The following is a 21,427-nucleotide window of genomic DNA, read 5'->3' on the forward strand; positions in this document are numbered from 1 at the left end:
TCCAGAGAGAGTCTAATAAAAACTAAATTAAATTATTATTAGCACCTGTTGTAATGCATTAATTGGGTTTATATTTCATCAGATTTGTAATGTTTTTTCTATGTATCATGTGATCTGTCCTTGCCCAGCAGTGCCCATACCCCACACTGAGATGTAACCTAACCCTGTTCCCCTCCCACGTATCCCTTATTGGGTGGTGCCTCCAGGTCCAGCCTCTGAGCCCTGCCCCCTGGGGGAAGAAGCCACGGCGGGGGAGGAGCCAGGGCTCTCAGGCATCAGCAAGTCACCGGGAAAGGTCTCCAGCAAGCAGAGCCAGACTTGAGAATAAAAGCTGTAATATCCCACCCGGTGTTAGAGAGCCAGACTCTTGCTTTTGCCATCGGCGGCCATCTAGTCTCGTGGGGAATTCTACAACTAGTGCCCGAACAGGGGCTTGAAGCCACAAAAGGTTCCCAAAAATCTGGAAGAACCACTTGGGGAGCACGTGGCCGAGGAATCTCATGCAGGTGCGTGAGTCACAAAACATAGCCCACCCATGCAGAGACAGACCCGTCAGGCTTGGCGTTCACTGTGGAGTCTCCGAAACACAGGATGCTACAGGCTAGGGCTGCAGTTTTCTCCCTTGGACTCAAAAACCCCATTGGAGCGCTGCAAAGAAGCCCCCCAAATGGCAAGCAGCTCCCAGAGAAGGTGACCACATGTTCGTGGAAATATGACCCTGGGATCAGAGACTGGAAGCTATTTTTGCACCAAAATGGGTCAGTCTCAGGCAAAAGGAGTGGTTGGGAAAGAAAGGAAAGGAACGCTGGAATTTTGGTGAGTATTACTTTCAGTTTTCTAAGGGAAAATCTTTTTCAGAGGTGGGATTCCTCAGGGAAAAGGGTTTTGCTTTCAGAGGAAACCTCCAAAGTGCTTTACTAGCATGGTTCTTTTGCAGCCTGGGGGGTGGAAAATGAAACTATTTCCCCTTCTGACTTTTTTTCTCTCCAGCAAGGTTTTTTTCCTTTCAGTTACTCAGTCACAATAAAGAGGACACAGAAACTCAAAATCTGAGCCAAAAATTGGTGCTAGGCTGTCTGTTCCTCACAAAAGAATCTATTATTACATTTTATATACCTTGAATAATGATGAGACCCATTATTCAAAGAAACAGCTGAAAAAAAATAACTTTGTGGTTGTTTTCTCAGTTTCCACATTTATCATTAGAGCAAATAAGCTCCCCAGAATTCTGGGAGGCTATAACAAAAAAAATAGTTGAATCTGGCTCCTCTAACAATAAAGAAGATGCAAATTTTGCTTTTTATAGCTTAAAAATTGTTTGCATCGCAAAAGCAAAATAAAAAGGAAAAAAAGCCAGGTCTTTGTGAATTTACCCCAGCTTGTACCTTTGCAGGCAGTCCAAGTGCTCAAACTTTCCACCTCGCTAGTCCCCAGGTGGGGGGGTCACAAGATGGAGGGGATTCCTTTGTCCAAAATGGCCAAAGCCATGTGCTCCTGAGCCATGAGGGGTCTCTCCCTTTGTCTGGCCCTCCTTCAGCAATCCCTTCTTCTCCCCAGACCACTTCTTCCCTTTGGTGCTGCCCCCGGCACCGGCCTCTCCTCTGACTCTGCCCCCTACCCTCAAACCTCAGCCCTCTGATTCTTCCCCATGTGACTCAAGCCTCCAGCCCCTCTCTGCCCCTGGTTTCCCTGCCCACAGTCCCGGTTCCCACGCCCCGGGTGGCGGGGGGGGAGGGGCAGGGGAGCTGAGAACCCGGAAGCAGGAAGCAATCCCAGCTTTTCTGCCACCCCTTTCACATATCAACAGTTAAAAAGAGGGGGTGCTGTTCACAGTAATTGGGACCCCTTCCCCCAACAAGCGATTCAGGGTTTATGCAAAGCTCAGGCCAAATTTGGATATGAAAGCAACCATTGCATCCATTTAAAAGCAAATTTAGCAAGAAATACTACAGTTCCCTTTGACCTCCAAAAAGATTTACTTCCGGAGCTTTGGCAAAATCCTGAAACGACTGTTGATAATAAGAATCTGCCAATTCAATTAGCAACCCAGCCCGGTAAGTCTTTCCAACCTTATAGTAAAATAAAGCAGCTTCCATCAGAACCTTTAGTAACATTTGTGGAGCGATTAACCAGAGCTATCGAGTTACAGGTTAAGAATAAGGGAGCCCAGGAACAGGTCCTGGAGGAGATGGCTCTGGCCGATGCAGACAAACAGTGCAAGGCAGCTATCCTCAGCCTGTCCACAGAACCAGCTCCAACTTTACACGACATGCTCCAGGTGTGTGCCAGAAAGATTCCCTTCATAAAGGCTCATCAAAACTACAATTCCAGAGTCAAGCCACCACAAAAAGCTGCTGCAGACACCATGCTTCCTGTACCTGTGATACGGCCACCGCCCAAGAGAGGAACAACGTTGTCTCCTGTGTGATCAGGCTGGACATTGGGCATCTCAGTGCCCTTTAAAGAAGCCATTTCTGGACTTTAGGGACAATGGGGGCGGGAGGTCTCAAAGGTCTAAAGGGAAAGGGAAATTTTCAAAGAAACTAGGAAATGTAAATATTAAACTAAATAATCCTGCTTTAACCAGTTCTGCCTTTCAGCAAAAGTCACCGGATATGATAGTAAAGGATCCAGTGACCAAAGAAACAAAAAGTCCTCGTGATCAGGTCACCTGGGGTCGTGGGTCCACGTATGTGTCCACTCCCCCAGATCTCAAGTGGGTGCCAGCTGAGTGGGTGAAACCTTTCATCCCTAAAACTGCAAAACCCCCTGCAGAGGGCCCACAAGTGGCCAGTGCTGCCTGGAGGAGGAGAAAGCACTGAACCCTCTCCTAATTATCATTATTCCTTAACAGTGTCTTTCTAGACAGTTTGTTTGCACTAAAGGTCATTTTTCTTCTGCAACTTTAAAGGTACTCAAGGTCTGAACTCCGAGCATCTCCCATGAACCAAGCCTTCCTCCTTCTTAATTTAATAAGAAAAGTGGAAATGTTGTAATGCATTAATTGGGTTTATATTTCATCGGATTTGTAATGTTTTTTTCTATCATGTGATCATGTGATCTGTCCTTGCCCAGCAGTGCCCATACCCCACACTGAGATGTAACCTAACCCTGTTCCCCTCCCACGTATCCCTTATTGGGTGGTGCCTCCAGGTCCGGCCTCTGGGCCCTGCCCCCTGGGGGAAGAAGCCACAGCGGGGGAGGAGCCAGGGCTCTCAGGCATCAGCGAGTCACTGGGAAAGGTCTCCAGCAAGCAGAGCCGGACTTGAGAATAAAAGCTGTAATATCCCACCCGGTGTTAGAGAGCCAGACTCTTGCTTTTGCCATCGGCGGCCATCTAGTCTCGTGGGGAATTCTACAAGCACCAAGAATGTGAAAGGGAACAATTACTCACTATTTCTCACAATTCAAGAAGGGAATTACCAAAAGAACTTATCAAACGGTAAATTTGCAAAGAATAAAAATATATGATTTATCGCATAATACCTAAGTAAATTTTGAACCGTGTTGTAGCAGTGCCCATTACACAAAAGTGCCAGGGCTCCAAAGATAATTAGACTAAGTAATGGAAGAAAAATCCATCAGAGTGTATCCAGGTCAGAGATTTGACCTTGGCTCTCTGGAACACAGAAAACTATAGTGGGGTACACCCATTGCTCTGACTTTGGTTTTTTGTTCATTAAGATCTCTGCTGTGAAATGTTGTCACACAGGTGATAGATAGCTAAAGGGAATCTTGGTCTAACCCAGGAAGACTGTTCAAGTGTTCATAACAAAGTTGATATGGTGTTTGAAAGTAGCTTCTCCCCCTACTAATTAAAAACAGAAGTTTTAAAACTAAGATTATTTATTGCAGGCTCTGCTCCCTCCAGAACCCAGCTACATCTAAGCACCGAGTGAAATGATAAAAGAAGTTGCAAATTTCTGTATGGCCTTTGATATCATAAAACAATTACTACTGATGCAGTGCACAATGTAGTCTGAGTAACTGCATCTCATATAATCTATAATCCAGTCTTTTCCAAATGACAGAAGTATCTGCAGTGGTCAAACCAGATCATCAAATATGCCACTGTTAATTCCTTTTTAATTCCTTTTTAATTCCTTTGTGGACTCACTCAGCATCTTACAGCATGTAAAAGAAGCAGCCTTCTTATTTTTTTGTAAGCTTTTTCCCTCCAACCTGGGTATTCCTGTCTCCCTGAGTGCTAAAGTGGGCTCAGTCATAATCTGCATCTTTTCCACCTGAAAAACACCATTGAAGCTATTTCTAGTTCCCAAAATAAAATGAAGATTTTGAAATCTAAGTACTCAGCTCTCAGCACTGGATGATCTTGTCTCCTACTAAAGCCATTTGAAAGCCTTTTCAAAGATAATTAAGACCATGAAGAAATAAATTCTGTAGTTATGATATTTTCTTTCTTCCATTGCACCAAGGATGTATGAGGCCTAAGAAGCAAAGTTTAGAAGATCAATGAAATAAGAAATATGCATCATAAGTAAATTCATCTCTGTTATTAGTATGTCTAATGGATGAGAAATTTTGGAGTAATTATTTTTTTCAAAGAAAACAAAATGTGATTTGAAGGTGCCTGCATTCTCTTTAAAGCAAGGGAAAACAAGAATAAATGCTTTTGGGAAAAAGTTTTGAATACTTGTTTAGTAAGTGAATTTAAATAGTATCGCTTCAGTTTAGCATATGACTCAAGTGCATAGCATTAATTTTTCTGTGAGGAAAAATAGCATTAGCATAGAAGGTGTCCTGGTTTTGGAGCTTTGGCACATAATTGTACCAAACTGTTCATGAAGTCAAACAATTTCTAGTTCTTTTCACACTGACATTGAGTTTTATGTTCGCTTGACAGTTTGCATTCCACATGACCTAGGATAACATCAGTGAGAAAAGAGATTAGTTTTAGTTTAATATATGTTAGTTGCCTACCAGCATATTATGGAAATATATAAAAGCAGATAAAAATATAATGAATACACTGGCAAAGGTTTGGTTATACCAAGTAATGACTGAGTTTCCTGAATAAAGCATGTATGAAAGAAATTAGATACTTTTTAAGTAAAGCCACCTAAAAGATTAGGTGCAAAAACTTATTCTATATTTGATAATCAAACATAAATCAAACCTTTGTATATGTTTGAGGTAAAAGCTAGATCATTGTTTTTATAAAGAGATGTTCCATTGTGGATGGAAACAAAAACCCCAATCCTTTTCAAAGAGTAAGGGGGATGAGTTGTGTGGTGGGTTGACCTTGGCTAGACACCAGGTGCAACGCTATCACTCCTCTTCTAAGACATGGAGAGAGAATATATAAGGAAAGGATCATGTTTTGAGATAAGGGCAGGGAGAGATCATTCACCAATTACTGTCATGGGTAAAACATACTTGACTTGGGAAATTTAATTTAATTTATTAATGAAATCAGAGTGGGCTTCTATGAAGTAAAACAAAACCTTAAAACATCTTTCTCCCATCCCTCCCTTCTTCCTGGGCTTAACTTCATAACTCTTCCTCCACAGGGTACAGGAGGACAGAGGATGGGGGTTAGAGTCACTTCCTCAAACATTGTCTCTGCTGCTCCTTCCTCCTCATGGGGAGGACTTCTCATACACTCCTAATGGGCTTGCTTGGTGGGTGGATCCATCTTGGAGCTGTCTGGAGTGGCTCTGTCAGACATGGGGGAAGCTTCTATTGAGTTCTCAGAGAAGCCACCCCTCTAGCCCTTCCCACTACCAAAACCTTACCATGCAAATGAAATAGAATCTTCCACAGCAAGAAGGATCATCAAAACCAAAAAAAGTTTTCAGCCACATATGTGAATTAGAATTTTGTAGTAAGCACTGGGCTTCTTTGGCTGAGTAACTAAAACAAAAATTAGGATAATGCCTAGCTCTGGGTCAGACACAAGGAACTGGTGCATTTCTCAAATGGCAAAATGTCTGTTGGAGATTGGGGGTTTGGGAGGGGCAGTGGGGATAGAGAGAAGATAAAAGATCAGGCTGAGCTTTTCATCTAACAAAACTTTCATGTTTACCATTTACTTAATGGCAAATAAAAATGTGAAACATCATTTCAAAGCAAAAATTCTCATTTGGATTTTTTCAATGTCTTCAGTTTTTGACAATCACTTGTTTTTTGAATTAAACTCCTAAATACTTTAGCCTGACTAAAAAAAAAAACAAAACCACTTTTCAACTAATAACACTTGTTGACTTTCTTCCACATTTGTTATTGCCTGCAAGTACCACCTTTTGAAGTTAAGAAAAAGAAAGTTGTTTAGGAGAGAAATTAATGAATTGCCTAGAGATGGATCAATTAATGATTATAAGTAATAAAGTTTACACTTTTCAGTCATGAATATCTGGATACCTGAATGTTGCTTTCTCTTTTGGGATGGGAAGCCACATCTTATAAGAGTCCTATCTGGTTCTTGTAGCTGATATGCTCAAATTGGAAGCTAGTTGTTCTGTACATTGTTGAAGATGTAATCTAAATGTCACCAATGTCTTCTGAGGAGCCATTTTATATTCTTCCTTCTTCTCATGAGAAGACATGATCTTGTTTCTCTTTCAGGATTAAGTGTTGCATTGGGAAAAAGAAGCCTGATTGTCACTATACCAAACATAATTCTTGCACCTGGGAGCAAAAGGACATTCCTCTTGCTGAAGTGGAAAATTTCTATCCATCATCACACAGGCAAATTTTCTGAAATGGGATAAGAACTATAATAAAAGCAATGTCACAGCTGTATTCCCTGACTGGTGCAATAAATCAATTGATGGTGCAAAATCAAGGAAGAATTTCTGCAATGCACTGTGTTAGTTACACAATCTTCCATGTCTCTAGGACCATGAATGTTATCCCTGAGGAACAATGCAACCATATGCCATCTCTGAGCAGAACTATATGTAAAGGACCCAAGGTAACATGGAAAAATGTTCCCCATGGAGGTAAGTACTCAAAAAACCCTAGTTAAGCTGCCTCCAGTGATCATTCTTCTTCACCATGCACCTGAATATTCCAAATAGTCACATCAAGACAAATGGAATTCCCAATTTATCAGCTTGTCACATATGTCTGTGACTTCATGTAAAGTAGAATCAAAAAGCAATCCAGCATTGTAAAGACCATATATATCTAGGATCCTATGAATAATAAAGAGCAGGCTAAAAAAGAGACACATGAAAGCCTCAGAGGAAAATCAGGTGCTTTCCCCAAGACTTACACACACCAAACTGACATGTTGCAAAATCACCTGCATAATTATAAAATATACCTGTCTACGTATTCCCTATATTTTCACCAAGCATGCATACCATGATGATGTAGTGTTTGCCCTGTCTAGATACTAACAATGTATTTTGCACTTGGCTTCAACAATCATGTTCATCTGCTATTAAAACTGCATAAAAATTTATTTGGAATGCATTCTTCTATGCAAATTCCAGCTTGCCTTAGGTGCAACTTGCTAAATTAGGCAAACTTTCTTTCAGAAGAGCACAAAAAGGATTTTAAAAAGCACAGAAACTGTTCCACCCCCCAGTTATCCTATACTACAATACTATGGAACAATTGTTCAGCAGAGATAAATTACAATGAAATATGTCTTTTTGGAAAGCAAAATGCCTTCACGTTTCAAGCAAGTTTTTCCAGAAGCTAACAAGTCTTTCTGATTTGTAACTTGAGGCCATAGCTGTTAATGTAATTCAAGTAACAGGCCACCAAAAAGAAGTGAGAAAAGGAAGGAAACTGTCTTTAGTAAGTAGACTTAGACTACGGTCATTCCAATTTGCCTGTGCTGCTGTATTCTGACATGTAATATGAAGAGCACTATCAAGCAGCAAGGAGAAATACAATGTGTTTGCCTTACAAATGGAAATGGATTTTTTGCTTCTGACAATAATGGAGAGATCAGCTTATCTTTTGAAACAGAATTAGAAATGGCAAATTTTTTAATATTACCTATAATTTACATTTTTATGTCTCTCAAGGAGATATACACAAATGCTCTTCACTTATACATTTGAGCAGCCTGTTTTAAAACAACATCAGAATAATGAATATTACATAAGCAGGATTTCATCAGAAGTTTACTTAGTGTTCATTGCTATGTAGTGGTCTTGGCTCGATTGACACAGAGAAAATTTATTTTGCAGAAGGCTGCAAAGACAGGCAATTTTAAATGGTTGAGAAGTTTTGGCAAATGAAGCTGGGAAGAATCCTGTTAATTCAACTCTCTCTGAATAATTGTGGAATTCTCATCATAGTGTCTTCTCACCACCATGTTCCTATACCAAAGACATTGTCAGATAATATTCTGTGCCAGCTACTCTGCCACTTGATTTTTGAGACAACTGGGACAGAAAGAAATTAAAGCTTTAACTTAATAATCAGTGGAATTTTCACTTCCTGATCAAGAAATCATTATCAAGAAAAATTAAGACTGAAAGGCAGCTCTACCTGCTGGCATGGGCAATGTATGGAACTCAAAGGAAAAGCTTTTAACTACTAATAAGCAACATTTTATCTTAAAAAAATCAAAATAAAGAAAGCTAAAACCTCCATCTCTGAAATATCGTGCATACATTAAAAAGGCTATATGTAGTATTATATTACATTATATTATAGTAACTATTCTATTTTATTTTGCTGCACTGCATAGAATAATGTAGTACTGAAACAGAGCTGTCAAAACACAGGTTTTGATTTGACTGTATTAGGCTAGTACTGTATGTACTAGCTGTTGAAATGCAAATATCCTGTATATTTCTGTGTGGAAACATGCATATTACCACTAGAGTAATACATCCCTAGGAAAAACACACTAAAAAGGAACCTTTTATTTGTATACAATTGGTAGTTGAGAGACTATATTTGATTGAATGGAGTGTGTTTTCCCCAAAACAAGAAGTTACACTGAAAACTTTGCATTAACATTGCAGAATCTTTTCCCAGTGAGAAAAGAAAGAAAGAAAGAAAGAAAGAAAGAAAGAAAGAAAGAAAGAAAGAAAGAAAGAAAGAAAGAAAGAAAGAAAGAAAGAAAGAAAGAAAGAAAGAAAGAAAGAAAGAAAGAAAGAAAGAAAGAAAGAAAGAAAGAAAGAAAGAAAGAAAGAAAGAAAGAAAGAAAGAAAGAAAGAAAGAAATGTTGTAATGCATTAATTGTGATATGTTTTATTGGATCTGTAATCTGTATCATGTGGGTTGTCCTTACTCAGCTGTAACCTAACTCTTCCACTGCCACTTCTCCCTGATTGGATGATGTCTTGTCCCTGCCTCTGGGCCCTGCCCCCTGGGGAAAAAGCCCCCTCTTGGGCAGGGCTGAGGTCTCTCTGGCACCGGAAAGCGATTGGGGAAGGTCTCCAGCCAAGGCAGGGCAGGACTGGAGAATAAAGAAATATTTTCCCCCCGGACAAAGAGCAGGTTCTTTCTTTTGCCACTGGCGGTGGTCTAGTCTCATGGAGAATCCCACAATGAATGAAAGAAAGAAAGAAAGAAAGAAAGAAAGAAAGAAAGAAAGAAAGAAAGAAAGAAAGAAAGAAAGAAAGAAAGAAAGAAAGAAAGAAAGAAAGAAAGAAAGAAAGAAAGAAAGAAAGAAAGAAAGAAAGAAAGAAAGAAAAGAAAGAAAGAAATACGTGATAGAAATAACCCTTGAAAGTGTTAATCATAGAATCATGCAATCAGAATAGTTTAGGTTGAAAAAGGACCTTTAAAGGTCATCTAGTCCAACTCCACAGCAATGAGCAGGGACATCTACAACTAGATCAGGTTGCTCAGAGCCTTGTTCAACCTGACCTTGAATGTTTCCAGGAATGAGGCTTCTACCACCTCAATGCACATAATGTTCCAGTGTTTTGCTACCATTACTGTAAAAAATTTCTTCCTTATGTCATGTCTGTAATGAGGAAGGATAATTTTCTCAATTGCTGTCAGTTTTATTAGAAAAAGAAAGGCTGGAATGTAAAGAAAAATTGTGTCCGTGGGACTGCTTATAATTTTCCATCCAAAAGTTTGCCAAGCAATGATTTCACATGAGAAAATTTAGTTTTCCAAAGTGGTTTAACAACGTTCTATCCCACAGGAAACACTTGATGAACTACTTGTGCTGATGATGTCTCTGACAGGGATAGATCTTCATTTAGCAAATGGCATCCCCATATTTACTCTCTTGAAACAGAAAAAGGGCAGTAGTGAGTAGTGAGTAACAAGCAGTTTCTCCCACAGGGAGGGGAAAAAAAAAAAAAAGGGGGGGGGGGGCGAGAACCCAAACAAAACCAACCAACAATAATATGAGGATCAGATTAACATGAAAAGAGGACTAGTCTTTATTGAAAAGATTTGCACAGGATTCTGAAGCAGTTAAGTCTGAAATCCAAGATACGACTGTAACTTACATAGCCATCCTTAAACTAGCTTTACTGCAGTTGGCTTTGGTGTGGATAGAATTGGTCCTACAATGGTCTGGCTGGACATGTAGTTCCTCACATTCTCAGTGAGCTTGATCCTCGTTCCTAGAGGCATGCCCACTTGAGTATTTTTTTGTAGCTTCAAGGTAAATGACACAGAAACTACATTTCACACCTGTGACTACAGGGTAGACATGTACTTTCAACATCTTTATGTCAACATGGCTAGCTATTTTATGTGTCTCTAGTCACTAGGCTCCCCATGTAGTAGAAGGACAAACATATTAGAATTATTTTGGCATGTATGTATGCTTATAAGTATTTATTACAATAGCTTTGTTTATAATTTAAAAAGTAACTTAGATACATATCCTTAAAAGATATATGCAAAATACAGTCTGCAGCTTTCTTTTCCAGGTGCAGGATGCCTGCTCAGTAGGACAGAATGTTGTCAGTTGGGTTCAGGACTTCAACTGATGCAAAAGGGTAGTGCTGAGAAAGCTGAAGCTCTTATGTTAAACATACACAAATGGGCCTATTTAGTACAAGTACTCCCAAGCTACACCCTGAACAGAGGTTGTAAATCCCAAGTACCCTTGACCCTGTAAAAAGTCCAGGCAGAGTTTCACCCACCATCAAATTACATGTGGTGAGCACATTATGGACATATTCTCAATCTTTCTAATTCTTAAATCTTTTTTCCAGTGTGTGATGTGTGAAAGACCATGCACTAGTACAAAAGAAAGCATATGTTCAAGTAGACATTTTAGTAGTCTGCAAACAGCTATGGATAATGTTTCTTTCTCCAAGGATATTGTACTCTGGAGTGCGTAATGGACAGAACAGGTTGTGCAGTATTTGGCAAAGCAGAAGTGCCATTCTAGTGTTTTACTTTCTAAGGTGCACATTTCTAATAATTCACAATATTTTTTCTGATTTTTATAAATTAGGTAATTGGCTATAATCTGCTTCTACCCTGTCTGAATTAGAAACTGTCAGCCTACAAATTGTTTTTACAAGGCTAGATTTGCTTATTAAGTGTAATCAATTGGTTCCATGGTACTCGTCTTTTCCTAAAGAGATGAACTTAGCTATGTCTTACAGGACAATAAATAACAAATATAAATAAAACCAAAGATAAGAAACTTGCAAAGAACCAAATTCACATCCTCAATCTTCAATCTTCAAGTTAGTATGACATATTCATTTCTTCGTCCTCCAGCCCAAAAATATATGTGGCCCTAATCTTTCTAAGACCTTGAGAGTGAAGGCCTTCAAATGTAACCTTTTCCTCAAAGTTAGACAGTCATGGGTCTTCTCTCTTGGCTGAACTGGTGCTCTTGAGTCCTCCTAAAAAAGCCCCAGTGTTTCTGCATTCACCTGGTCCTGCAAGGATGCAGCCCTCCAGCACAACTGTTGCTCAGCCATCACCCACCAGAGTAGGAGAGCAGTCATTCTGCCCATTTATCTTTCTGGAGTCTTGATAGCTACATATGGAACTGCACATACTCATGAAAATCTGAAGAGTGATATGTTATTTCAGTATTTGTGTTTAGTTTCTGCATGACTGCAGTTAGAGCTGTGACTGGTACTTGTTCAAGACTGTTTTCCTGACAGACATGTAACTCAATGACCTCTTAACAAAAGAACTGATTTTTTTTAAACAATTGTGACCAAGGCACCTTTTAAGAAAAAGTACATAATTATGTGTCTGAAATTAATATATGCTTCTAGATGAAATATTTTATGTGTTTATTTGAGGTATTATATTTCCTTCCTATTTGCCACTTTGCTAGAGCAGTAGGAATTTAAATAATTTTGATGGTTTCCACCATCAAAAGAAAGCACTGCATTATTTATATTTAGGAATAGTTACATTTCACTAATGCATAGACAAAGAAAATGCTAGAAAATTTGTTCACCTTTATTTTGCTACCTAATTATTCAGCAATTGCCTTTGAAGCAATGTGGGTTCAGATACCATCTCATAGGCCTGTGGTAAACATGTGAGGCAGTGCAAAAGTGTAAACAGACTGCAGAACTTAGAGATGTTTTTCCAAACTGCTGAGGCTGCTAAAATATCTGTGGACCTCCACACTAGGCTCAGACTCATTTGAAATTATTCCCAGACGCCCATGAAACCATCCTATGGTTTGGGATTGCTACAGTTCAAAAATATTTCAGCAATCTCCCATTTCAATATCATCCTTAACAGAACCCCTTGAGCAGCATTTTCCTTTGGGTCTGTTTTCTTCATGCCCAGTGTGGCCTGTCCCTACAGACAGAGGAATACAGCTCGAACAAACTCAGAATCTTACAAATCTGCATTTCCTATTAAGGAACTCTACTAATCCAGGATTTTTCTTTCAGGCACTGCACAAAAATTCATGGATAAGGCTTACCAGCAGAACTAACTGGTACTAGGCATTATGTGAAAGGAATGATTTTCCCTCAGAATGCTTCAATGGACTTTTTCAAATTTAATGTCTGTTTCTGTTAAGTTTGTTTCTGGTTACAACACAAGTTTTTCAGTTTTAGAATAAACTGGAGATGTTTAGGAAACAATAGATTGCATATAACAATGGGTGTCATAAATGGAATAAAATGTCCTTACCATCTGTTTTCTTTGATTCATCCCCCACACTAAACTTATCTTTTCTGTCCAATTTGTTGTCTTCCTTTAATTCACCTAGAAAAAGCAGTAAGAAACAATAGGAAATGCTATAAGCATTTTAATGCAGAGTGCATTTTAATGCTCATAACTCAATGAAATTGCAACACCCAAAGGAGATGTTGTTCCTTTGGTCTGAGTTCAAAAAGAACTTAATTAATACATTTTCATAGAAGAAAGCACCAGAAAAAATTTACCCAACTCCTACAGATAACCAAGTTTTAAAATCTACTTTAAAAATTCTTCTAATTAACAAAACCTTTTAAAGTTCATATGCAAACTCACAATTCCTCTGACTGTATGTAGGCCATAAAAAACCTGAACATAAGCTTCATTTCAAAATCGGGAGTCTGAAACATTTATGCTTTCCAAACAAATAAGATCCTGTAAGGATTCATCAAGTGTCTGTTTTAGAGAGCCATCTTCAATACCTTGAACAGGCCTATGTAATTTTGCCTTACTTTATCTTACCAGATTCCTTTATTCACTGATTCATTTGTGTTGGCGTCAGGGAACAATCATCCTAGCATTGATCATTGCCTTTACAGTCTATGTAGCAAACCAAAAAATCAAGGCCTTTGGCAGAGCAATGGTTCATGCAGGATGAAAATAGAGACTTAGGATGGGATGTATTTTATGAAGCCAAGAATGTCAACCAAGAGTGACTCTTTTTTTGGTTCTCTATTAGCCATAGAGCAAAGCACATCAGACCTTACCAGACCATCCCATCATTGAATGAGAACGCCAAATGCTACATCAAATAAAAACTTAAATGGAAAACTGTAGCAGAACAGGGCTATTTCAGCTGCAGCATCGAAACGGCAAGAAAGGTCTTTTTCCTTTTGTGATGCACACCTCAACACAAAAAGCTGTAAGAGTCTCACTTCAGAATTCTGTAAATGTGAGGCTCTATTACAGTGAGGCATATTCCATTTGTATTACTATTTTTGGTACTATAACTACTTTCCTTTGGAAAGCCTTTGGATCAAGATTAAAGGTTTTGAGGGTTAAAGAGGATATGATCTGCCTTCAAAATACTAATGGGCCGAGGATATTTATTTTTTGAACAACTGAAAAAAAGAAAAAATATAGAGAAATGAGGTCTCCCTTTTCCACAACGTGCCTTAACCGTTAGCATATTCATTATTCTTGGATGGTAGTGGGTCAATTTCTCTCTCTCCAATTAAGCTTCATCATAGTATAAAAGAGGAATGGTTTTCAAATGCTAAAATATTTAACAAGATGAAACCAAAGCATGTTCTGTTCAGTTTTTATTCAAAACTTTTCAAACTTTTCATGTTTATCTTCCTGAGCTCACTATGTGGTTAAAAAAAAAAAAAAAAAAAAAAAAAAAAAAAAAAAAAAAAAACCACCACAACAAAGAAAGCAAGATGATACAGGACAAGCAGCACCCTCCTCAGCTGATCACACTGCCACTGACTTGGGGTCTTTGTACAGAAAGAGAGCAGATCCGAAAGTTGAGATGTCTGTTTGATGAAGGTGGTCTTAAAAAGAAAAAAAAAAGGGCAGTCTTCAGGAACTAAAACAAATGTGTACATAGCAAAGCACAGAAGTATTCTTGCATTTCTGCCACCATCATACAGCTAATGGAAATGATGAGCTAACAAAGCTTTTTCGACCATTGCATAAACAAGTTGCTTGACCCTAAATGTATGCAGGAAAAAATGCTAAATATCTACACATGCACTGTTTCAGTGTTTGCTCTCTCAAACTCACCTGGTAACACAATTTCTGAACTTTCAGTGAATATTATGAAAAGGGGACTTTTGAGTAATGGAATATCTACCCAGTCATACTGCCAGCAGAGCAGAATAATGATTATAATGATCTCTTTGAAAGGGGTTACAGAGGCAGAGAAATAATAAGACAAATACATTAGATGAGATATTAACATATAGGCATAAACGAAGCTTTGGTAAATCTAGAGATATGAATGTTAAGATTTCATCAGTCCCCAGAGACTCTGCAGTGATTGTTCTCATAAAGGCCTTACCCCATAAATAAAGGAGCAGAATTTCTTTTTCTGAGGAAGACCCTAATTTTCAGAAATCATTATAATTCCTTTAAGAGTACTTTTGATACCTGCAGTAGAGACCCATTGCTGAAAAAAGTACTAACAAAATGACTGTTGTTAGAAGCATGCAAAACTAAGGATTGCAGAAGAAAAGTCTGGTGCAATCTAACTCGCATTTCGTATGTCCCTGACATTTTGTCTTCCTGAGGGGCCCATTCCTGTTCACACATGTGACAGTGTCTGAGGAAAAATCCCATGCATTAGAGAGAATGACAACTTTGATTCCCACAGTCCTTCCAATCTAAAAAAACCATCTAATTAAAAAAGAATTGGGACAGATAAGCAACCCTGAGAATGGCATCAAGAATGTTTTAAACAGAATTTCTGCTTCTCCTGCCATCTAAATTCACTGCTTGAGCCTGGACTTTCAAAGCCTAAATGCTCATTCAGTCTTTTTCTAAGAGGAGGCTTCTAAGTAGTTTTTCTGCTACTTTTGGACTGTATGATACTAGCCAAGTTTTTGACAAGACACCTATGGCTGTACTGCCATTTTTTGATATTGGGTCCAGGAAGCAGGAGCTGTGCAAGAAAAGACAGTGAAATGGCCAAGAGACAAGTGATCTCTTCTGTTGGGTTTAATAAGTTTTTTTAATGTTTAATGGAATTTTCAAACATTTTCCACCTTTTTTTGGGTGCAGAAATGGACTTCTTATTTTAACTCAGTTCCACAGTGAGTTAAAAAATCTGGAATAAAATTTCTGTCAAAAAAACCTCAAAAAATAAAGGCTAGTGATTGTCCTTATAAAAATAAACTGAACAAATGAACTATAGATTAAATAAATCCTAAAAAAAGAGAGAAGAAAAATTCTGTGTTACAAAATATATTTCGATCTGAGACTCAAATCAAAGATGCCTTTAATAGGGTTTAAAATGATTTCATAAGCCAACTGTGGCTTCTCCTCTGCCAGCTACAGAAGCAAGGAAGGTATACATTGAAGCAGGAATATTTGTTTCACCTTTCCTTGCTGTGTATTGTAAGAGGCGACTTGTGTTCCATGAAAAAAAAAAAAAAATTTTCCTTTTTTCCAAGCAGTGATGGTGAACTCCTTCTACAGAAATACACTACTTGTAATTTAATTTAGTTTCTGTTTCCCATATCTAGGTGACTATGCCTATGTTCAGGAAGAGACTCTGGGCACAGGAATGCTTTTTCAGGACATGAGGTTCCCCCCATCACTGAGGTGAGATACTGGTTTTAGGGCTGGATATATGTTTCAGTAGAAGAAGAGAACTCACCATTCTGGACATGCTGTTTCTCTTCCCCCACAGTATGATGAAGATACATTTTCTTATCTGTCCTAGGTGCGTTTTTCCCTTGGTAGGGTTCGTGTTTGCTCATACCACTCTGCCAAGTGCCATTGACAGGATTCTTACTGGAATCTGCACTTTTGCTTTCTCCATGATTTGGTTCTTTGCTGTTTTCTGTCTTTGCTTCTGTGACATCTTCACCTGGCTTCCCATCCTGTTCATCTCCTTCCTTTTCATCTGTTCCCTGATAAACATTCTCTTCTGCTTCTTTCTTAGCTTTTTCTTCTGCATCTTCAGCAAAGAAAGGAGCCAAACAAGGAAAGAAATCACAACTATAAGTCAAATTGACAAGAACAACTCATATATCTAAATCTACTTTAGATTTTCACATGCAAAGAAATTTACTTAGATAGATATAAAAACCGTTTTGACAATGAAAAAAGATCATAGGAGGACATTTAACAAAATATTCTGAAAATAACTCCCCTGGTTGTCCTAAATGTATTCTATGCACATGTCCTTTTTTCACTGTATAAAGTTCACCTTTGAAAAAGTGGTTCCTCGACATTCTTAATAGGCAAAAAAGAGATACTAGCTACTGAAGGCTGTAGGGATGTTTTGCAGATTTCACTGAATATTCTGAGTTGGAAGAGATCCATAAATTGCGATTCTTAAGTGAATGGGACATACAGAGGTCAAGCCCATGCTCTGACCAACTGAGCTAATCTCAGGGTCTCATGACATACAGGATTCCTCTCATTTGGGGATCTGGAACAAAAACAAAACAAAACAAAAAACAAAACAAACAAAACAAAACAAAACAAAAAAGGCTTTATTCTGCATCTGAACCACAGGACAGAACTTTGTCTCAGGAGAACTGGGCTTGCTACACCATTGGATAAGTGTCTCTTGTCAAAAGTAGTATCAGAGAATACTTTATCTAAATGGAGTTTTGTACATCAGAGTGTTTGTTTACTCAGTTCTAAATCAGTAATAAATTCACTTTTCCCACACCCTATGAAAATTTTTTTATAAATATCATACTCCAGATAAAAACAGCTCACTGAGGCTTCTAGGGACAATGCCATTACAAAAGGAAATACAGTATTTTACAAATAATTTAATAATAGTATTAACTACAAAAGTAGCAGTAATAGGTTCCTTCCTTTCTGATCCCCAATTTCTATTTGCTGTCAACAGACAATAAATGTTTCTATATTCTCTTAATAATAATAATTGTATTTATTGGCAATGCGTCTTGACTGTGAGACACCAGTTTGTCAAGGGTCAGCAATTTAAGCCCCTGCTGTGTGGTAGGCCTTGTTATGAGAGGCAAGAAGGGTGGTGCAGAAACCTGCTGCAAATCAAGGGAAAATAGCATCTGAAAAAATATACTGATGCAAGTGGTCTGGAGTCCAAAAGCAGTTCCTTAGTCCTTAACCCATAAAAAGGCATGCTGGGCCATATGTTTGTATAACTCTTTCAGGATTAAAAAAACCCATGCATGTTTGTACTGCTAAATGTACCTAGAAACACAAAGATTATGTAGAAGTCCCCCACAGGTCTGTCTTGCACATAGGATTTTTATATAGTTTATGTTTAGTCAAGAAAATATATGTGGTACATGTTGAAACTAAATTCCTAAAACTAGTTACCTGTATTGTAACTTGTAACTTCATTCACTCAACACTCCTATTCCGCAAGACACTTGAACATGTTAAATGCTTTGTGTGTTTGATTAGCTTTAATGTGGTTCATAAGGAATTGCTAGATATTAAATAAAACAAAAAAAAAAACCTCCCCCACAACAAAACAAAAACAAGAAAAAACCCCCCAAACCACACACACATACACACACCCACACCCACCCACCAATAAATAAATAAATAAACCACAGAAAACCCCCCACAACATAATAAAAAAAGAACTTTAAAAAAGGGAAAAAAGCGTTCCTGGGAAATAAACAGATTTTGCATTATGGTTTTGCTTTCGTTTTCATGGAATGCTTAAAAGTGTTTTTCCTTAATGGCAAGTTTTAAACACAAAGGAAAACTTGTTTTGAATACTACATAGTTTCCTGAACCTTTAGACAGGTCTTTCAGTTGAAGAGGAAAAATCTGCTCTGGCACTTAGGAGAACTAAGCCAAATCCCTGAAGTCACAGCCATATGATACATTAAAATCAAACTCTTTCCATTTATATGAAATAAAACAACTGTATTAAGTAAGAGATTGAGCAACAACCATCCAGGTCAGAGAATAAATTGTATCACAATTTCATGAAGAAAAGAAAAAAAACAGTGAAATATTCCTCCTTTGTTTTGTTCCAAATCTGGTATAAATCACCTAGGGGCTCTGGGATACCTTGGGCAATCACCCATACCCTTGAGCTAAGGGACAATTGTACCTAAATAATTCTCAAAAGATGGCTCTCAGTATTTCCAAAATAACTTCAATAATAAAGATTTGCTAATGTCTAACTTATTAGACATTATAATAATGTCTATAAACTGTCATTTTTTCTTCTCTTAATGGTCCTGGTATTTGAGTAAAAATAGTTTCCTTTTTTTGCAGCTGCAGTAGTCTTCAAGAAACTGCTTTCAGCTATACACTTTCTTAACTGAAAACAAGTTATCACAATTTTCATTGCTGCACTCTGCATTGTCTATAACTTTATATGGTTTTTATACATTTTATATTTTATATGTTATGGTTTATATGTTTTTTAAACAGCAGTGGCCAAAACTGTGGACCCAAAAGTGGGCACAGAACAGAATTGAGGGCCTTGTTACTGCTGAAAAGATGAGAAGAATGCCAGAAGGGTCTTGGAAACAAAGTCTTTTGAGGGTTTTTTAGTGTGTGAGTGTGTGTGTGTGTGTGTCTGTGTCTGTGTGTGTGTGTCTGTGTGTGTGTGTGTCTGTGTCTGTGTGTGTCTGTGTCTGTGTGTGTGTGTGTCAGTGCCGCGCTGCTGTGCTTTGCTTTGCTTGTTTTTTTCAATGGTGGTAGGGTGTTGGTTGGAATTTTTTTTCAGTTTCATGACAGTATTGAACCCTGGTCAACCTTCAACCAACACAGCCCTCATATTCTTCTGAAATGTTTGCAGTCCTTCCCAGACCAATGACATCACACACATTTTCAGCTTAGTTCCTAATTAATTTTCCAAGTTATCACCAGAAATATGAAACCAACTGTGAGTAGAGAATATCCTTCTCCCCTGAACTATCCCCCAGCTATCATCCATATCTAAAACTATCACCCTCTTTCAACCCCAACGAACTGTCGTATACAGATAAAAGAATTATAAAAGAAAGGCCTCATAAAATCAGGCCTGCTCTATTAAATTAAAAGCTAGCCTGTCATCTATTCTAAGTGTAGTTAATCAATTTGCAAATTCCCATGTGAAAACAATCTTGGTATGAGAACTCATTTGCATTTGGGTTGAAAAACAAATGCACCTGCAATAACAAGGGATTTGTCCCACAGGAATCAGTAAAGAAAATATGTAAACAATCCAAGAATAGAGAGATTTGATGGACAAGTACAATATCTTTTACTAACCAGTAGAGTAATTGGCAAGAAAGCTATTAACCAATTAAAGTTGCCCACATGGTCTGTAAAAACTGTATAAAATGAGTTGTGTGAATAAAGAATTGACTTTTTTGGAATTAAGATAATGGAGTCTCGGCTGACTTATTACAACAATGAACAATTGATAAACCTATATTTACAAATACCATTCCAACTATTTTTGCACCTACTGAGTCTTCTTTGTGACTTTAGGGGAATTCCCTTTAAATTTTTTCTCCTCCCATTGTTCACGTCCTCTTCATTATGTACACTTAAACTGCATAAGAAAAATGTAAGGCACAGATGAGTCAAAATGTCCCTATCTTCCTGAATTCAGAGTGGGTTGTTGAACTCAATAGGTAGATTCTTTCAAACTTAACAGCTTGAGAATGGTTAGATTGATAATGAGCTTGAAGAAGAAGAGGTCAACAATTTTATTCTTTCAGTAAGAAGCCTGGCTGTTACCTTTGCTGGCTTGTGCTTTCCATTTCTCCCTGTTCTGCTGCACCACCTCAGTCCAGGTGGTTTTAAAACATTTGAAGTCCCCAGTGAGTATGGAGCAGTTGAGTGAGGCACTTCCTTCGGACTCAGTGGTCTTAACACTTGATCTTTTAACTTCAGAGAGACTAATGCTATTCAAACTGGGACACAATATCACAAAACACAGAAGAAATCAGCATCCCATACACTCAAATATAGCTAAGAAAAAATAATGGTTGAAAGTCAGATAACAGAGCCACCCTGGAAAAACTAAGCTTGAATCCCTTATCCTTCCCCTCTCTCCCACCCCAGGCCAACTAATGTTAAAGCAAAGAGTACAATCTGAACCACTATTAGAAATAAGGGGCTCCTTTTCCCCATCTATTTATTCATGCTCACTAAGAAATAGAATCAAAGTGCTGTAACTACTTTTTTTTGTGTATCTCCACTCCTTAAATATTACTGGAGAGTCAGACAATTCTAGAAATCAAATATATCACAAGAGGAGTCTCCTAAATTTCACCAATTAAAGGTATTAGGCACAGGTCAGTCTCTGTCAAGGGCTTGGTGACCTCAGCTGAGCCTCAGGGCCTCAGCCATTTTACAGATCCTACAGTTGACTTCTGATGCTTTAGTGTGAATATTTTAATAAAGGCAGAAAGGTTACTGAAAGATAGAAAGATACTAGTGTTTGGTATTTGTTTGCCCAAGGGCAAAGAAGTAACCTAGGAGGGCAAATCCTGATAGCCCTACTCTAGGGAGCACTAGCCATGTGGCATTTGAATCCCAAGATATGCCTTGTCAATTAAACTACTGAAAGAGCAGTATCTCTAAAACAGCATTGCAGGTTGAGTGGGCCAAGTCTTCCTACACCTAAACTCCAAGTGAATTGTGGTGGTTTCTTCATACAGTTGCATAACCCTAAATACTGTCACAAAGTTGTGCTTATTCT

At 38.2% G+C, this 21,427-nt stretch overlaps 1 protein-coding gene across 1 annotated transcript in view; it reads right to left on the reverse strand.

The window, feature by feature from the left end:
- PDE1C (phosphodiesterase 1C) overlaps window positions 1–21,427 on the reverse strand; it is a 301,936-nt gene that overhangs the window by 30,042 nt on the left and 250,467 nt on the right. Inside the window, exons 15-17 of the mRNA XM_058422827.1 lie at window positions 20,461–20,636; window positions 16,418–16,714; window positions 13,030–13,104 (exon numbers count right to left, since the gene is read on the reverse strand). Coding sequence (XP_058278810.1) covers window positions 13,030–13,104; window positions 16,418–16,714; window positions 20,461–20,636 — 548 coding nt within the window. The remainder of the gene's footprint in view (window positions 1–13,029; window positions 13,105–16,417; window positions 16,715–20,460; window positions 20,637–21,427) is intronic.

Source organism: Hirundo rustica, chromosome 1 (genome assembly GCF_015227805.2).
Source record: "Hirundo rustica isolate bHirRus1 chromosome 1, bHirRus1.pri.v3, whole genome shotgun sequence".
In the NCBI taxonomy this organism is placed as follows: domain Eukaryota; kingdom Metazoa; phylum Chordata; class Aves; order Passeriformes; family Hirundinidae; genus Hirundo; species Hirundo rustica.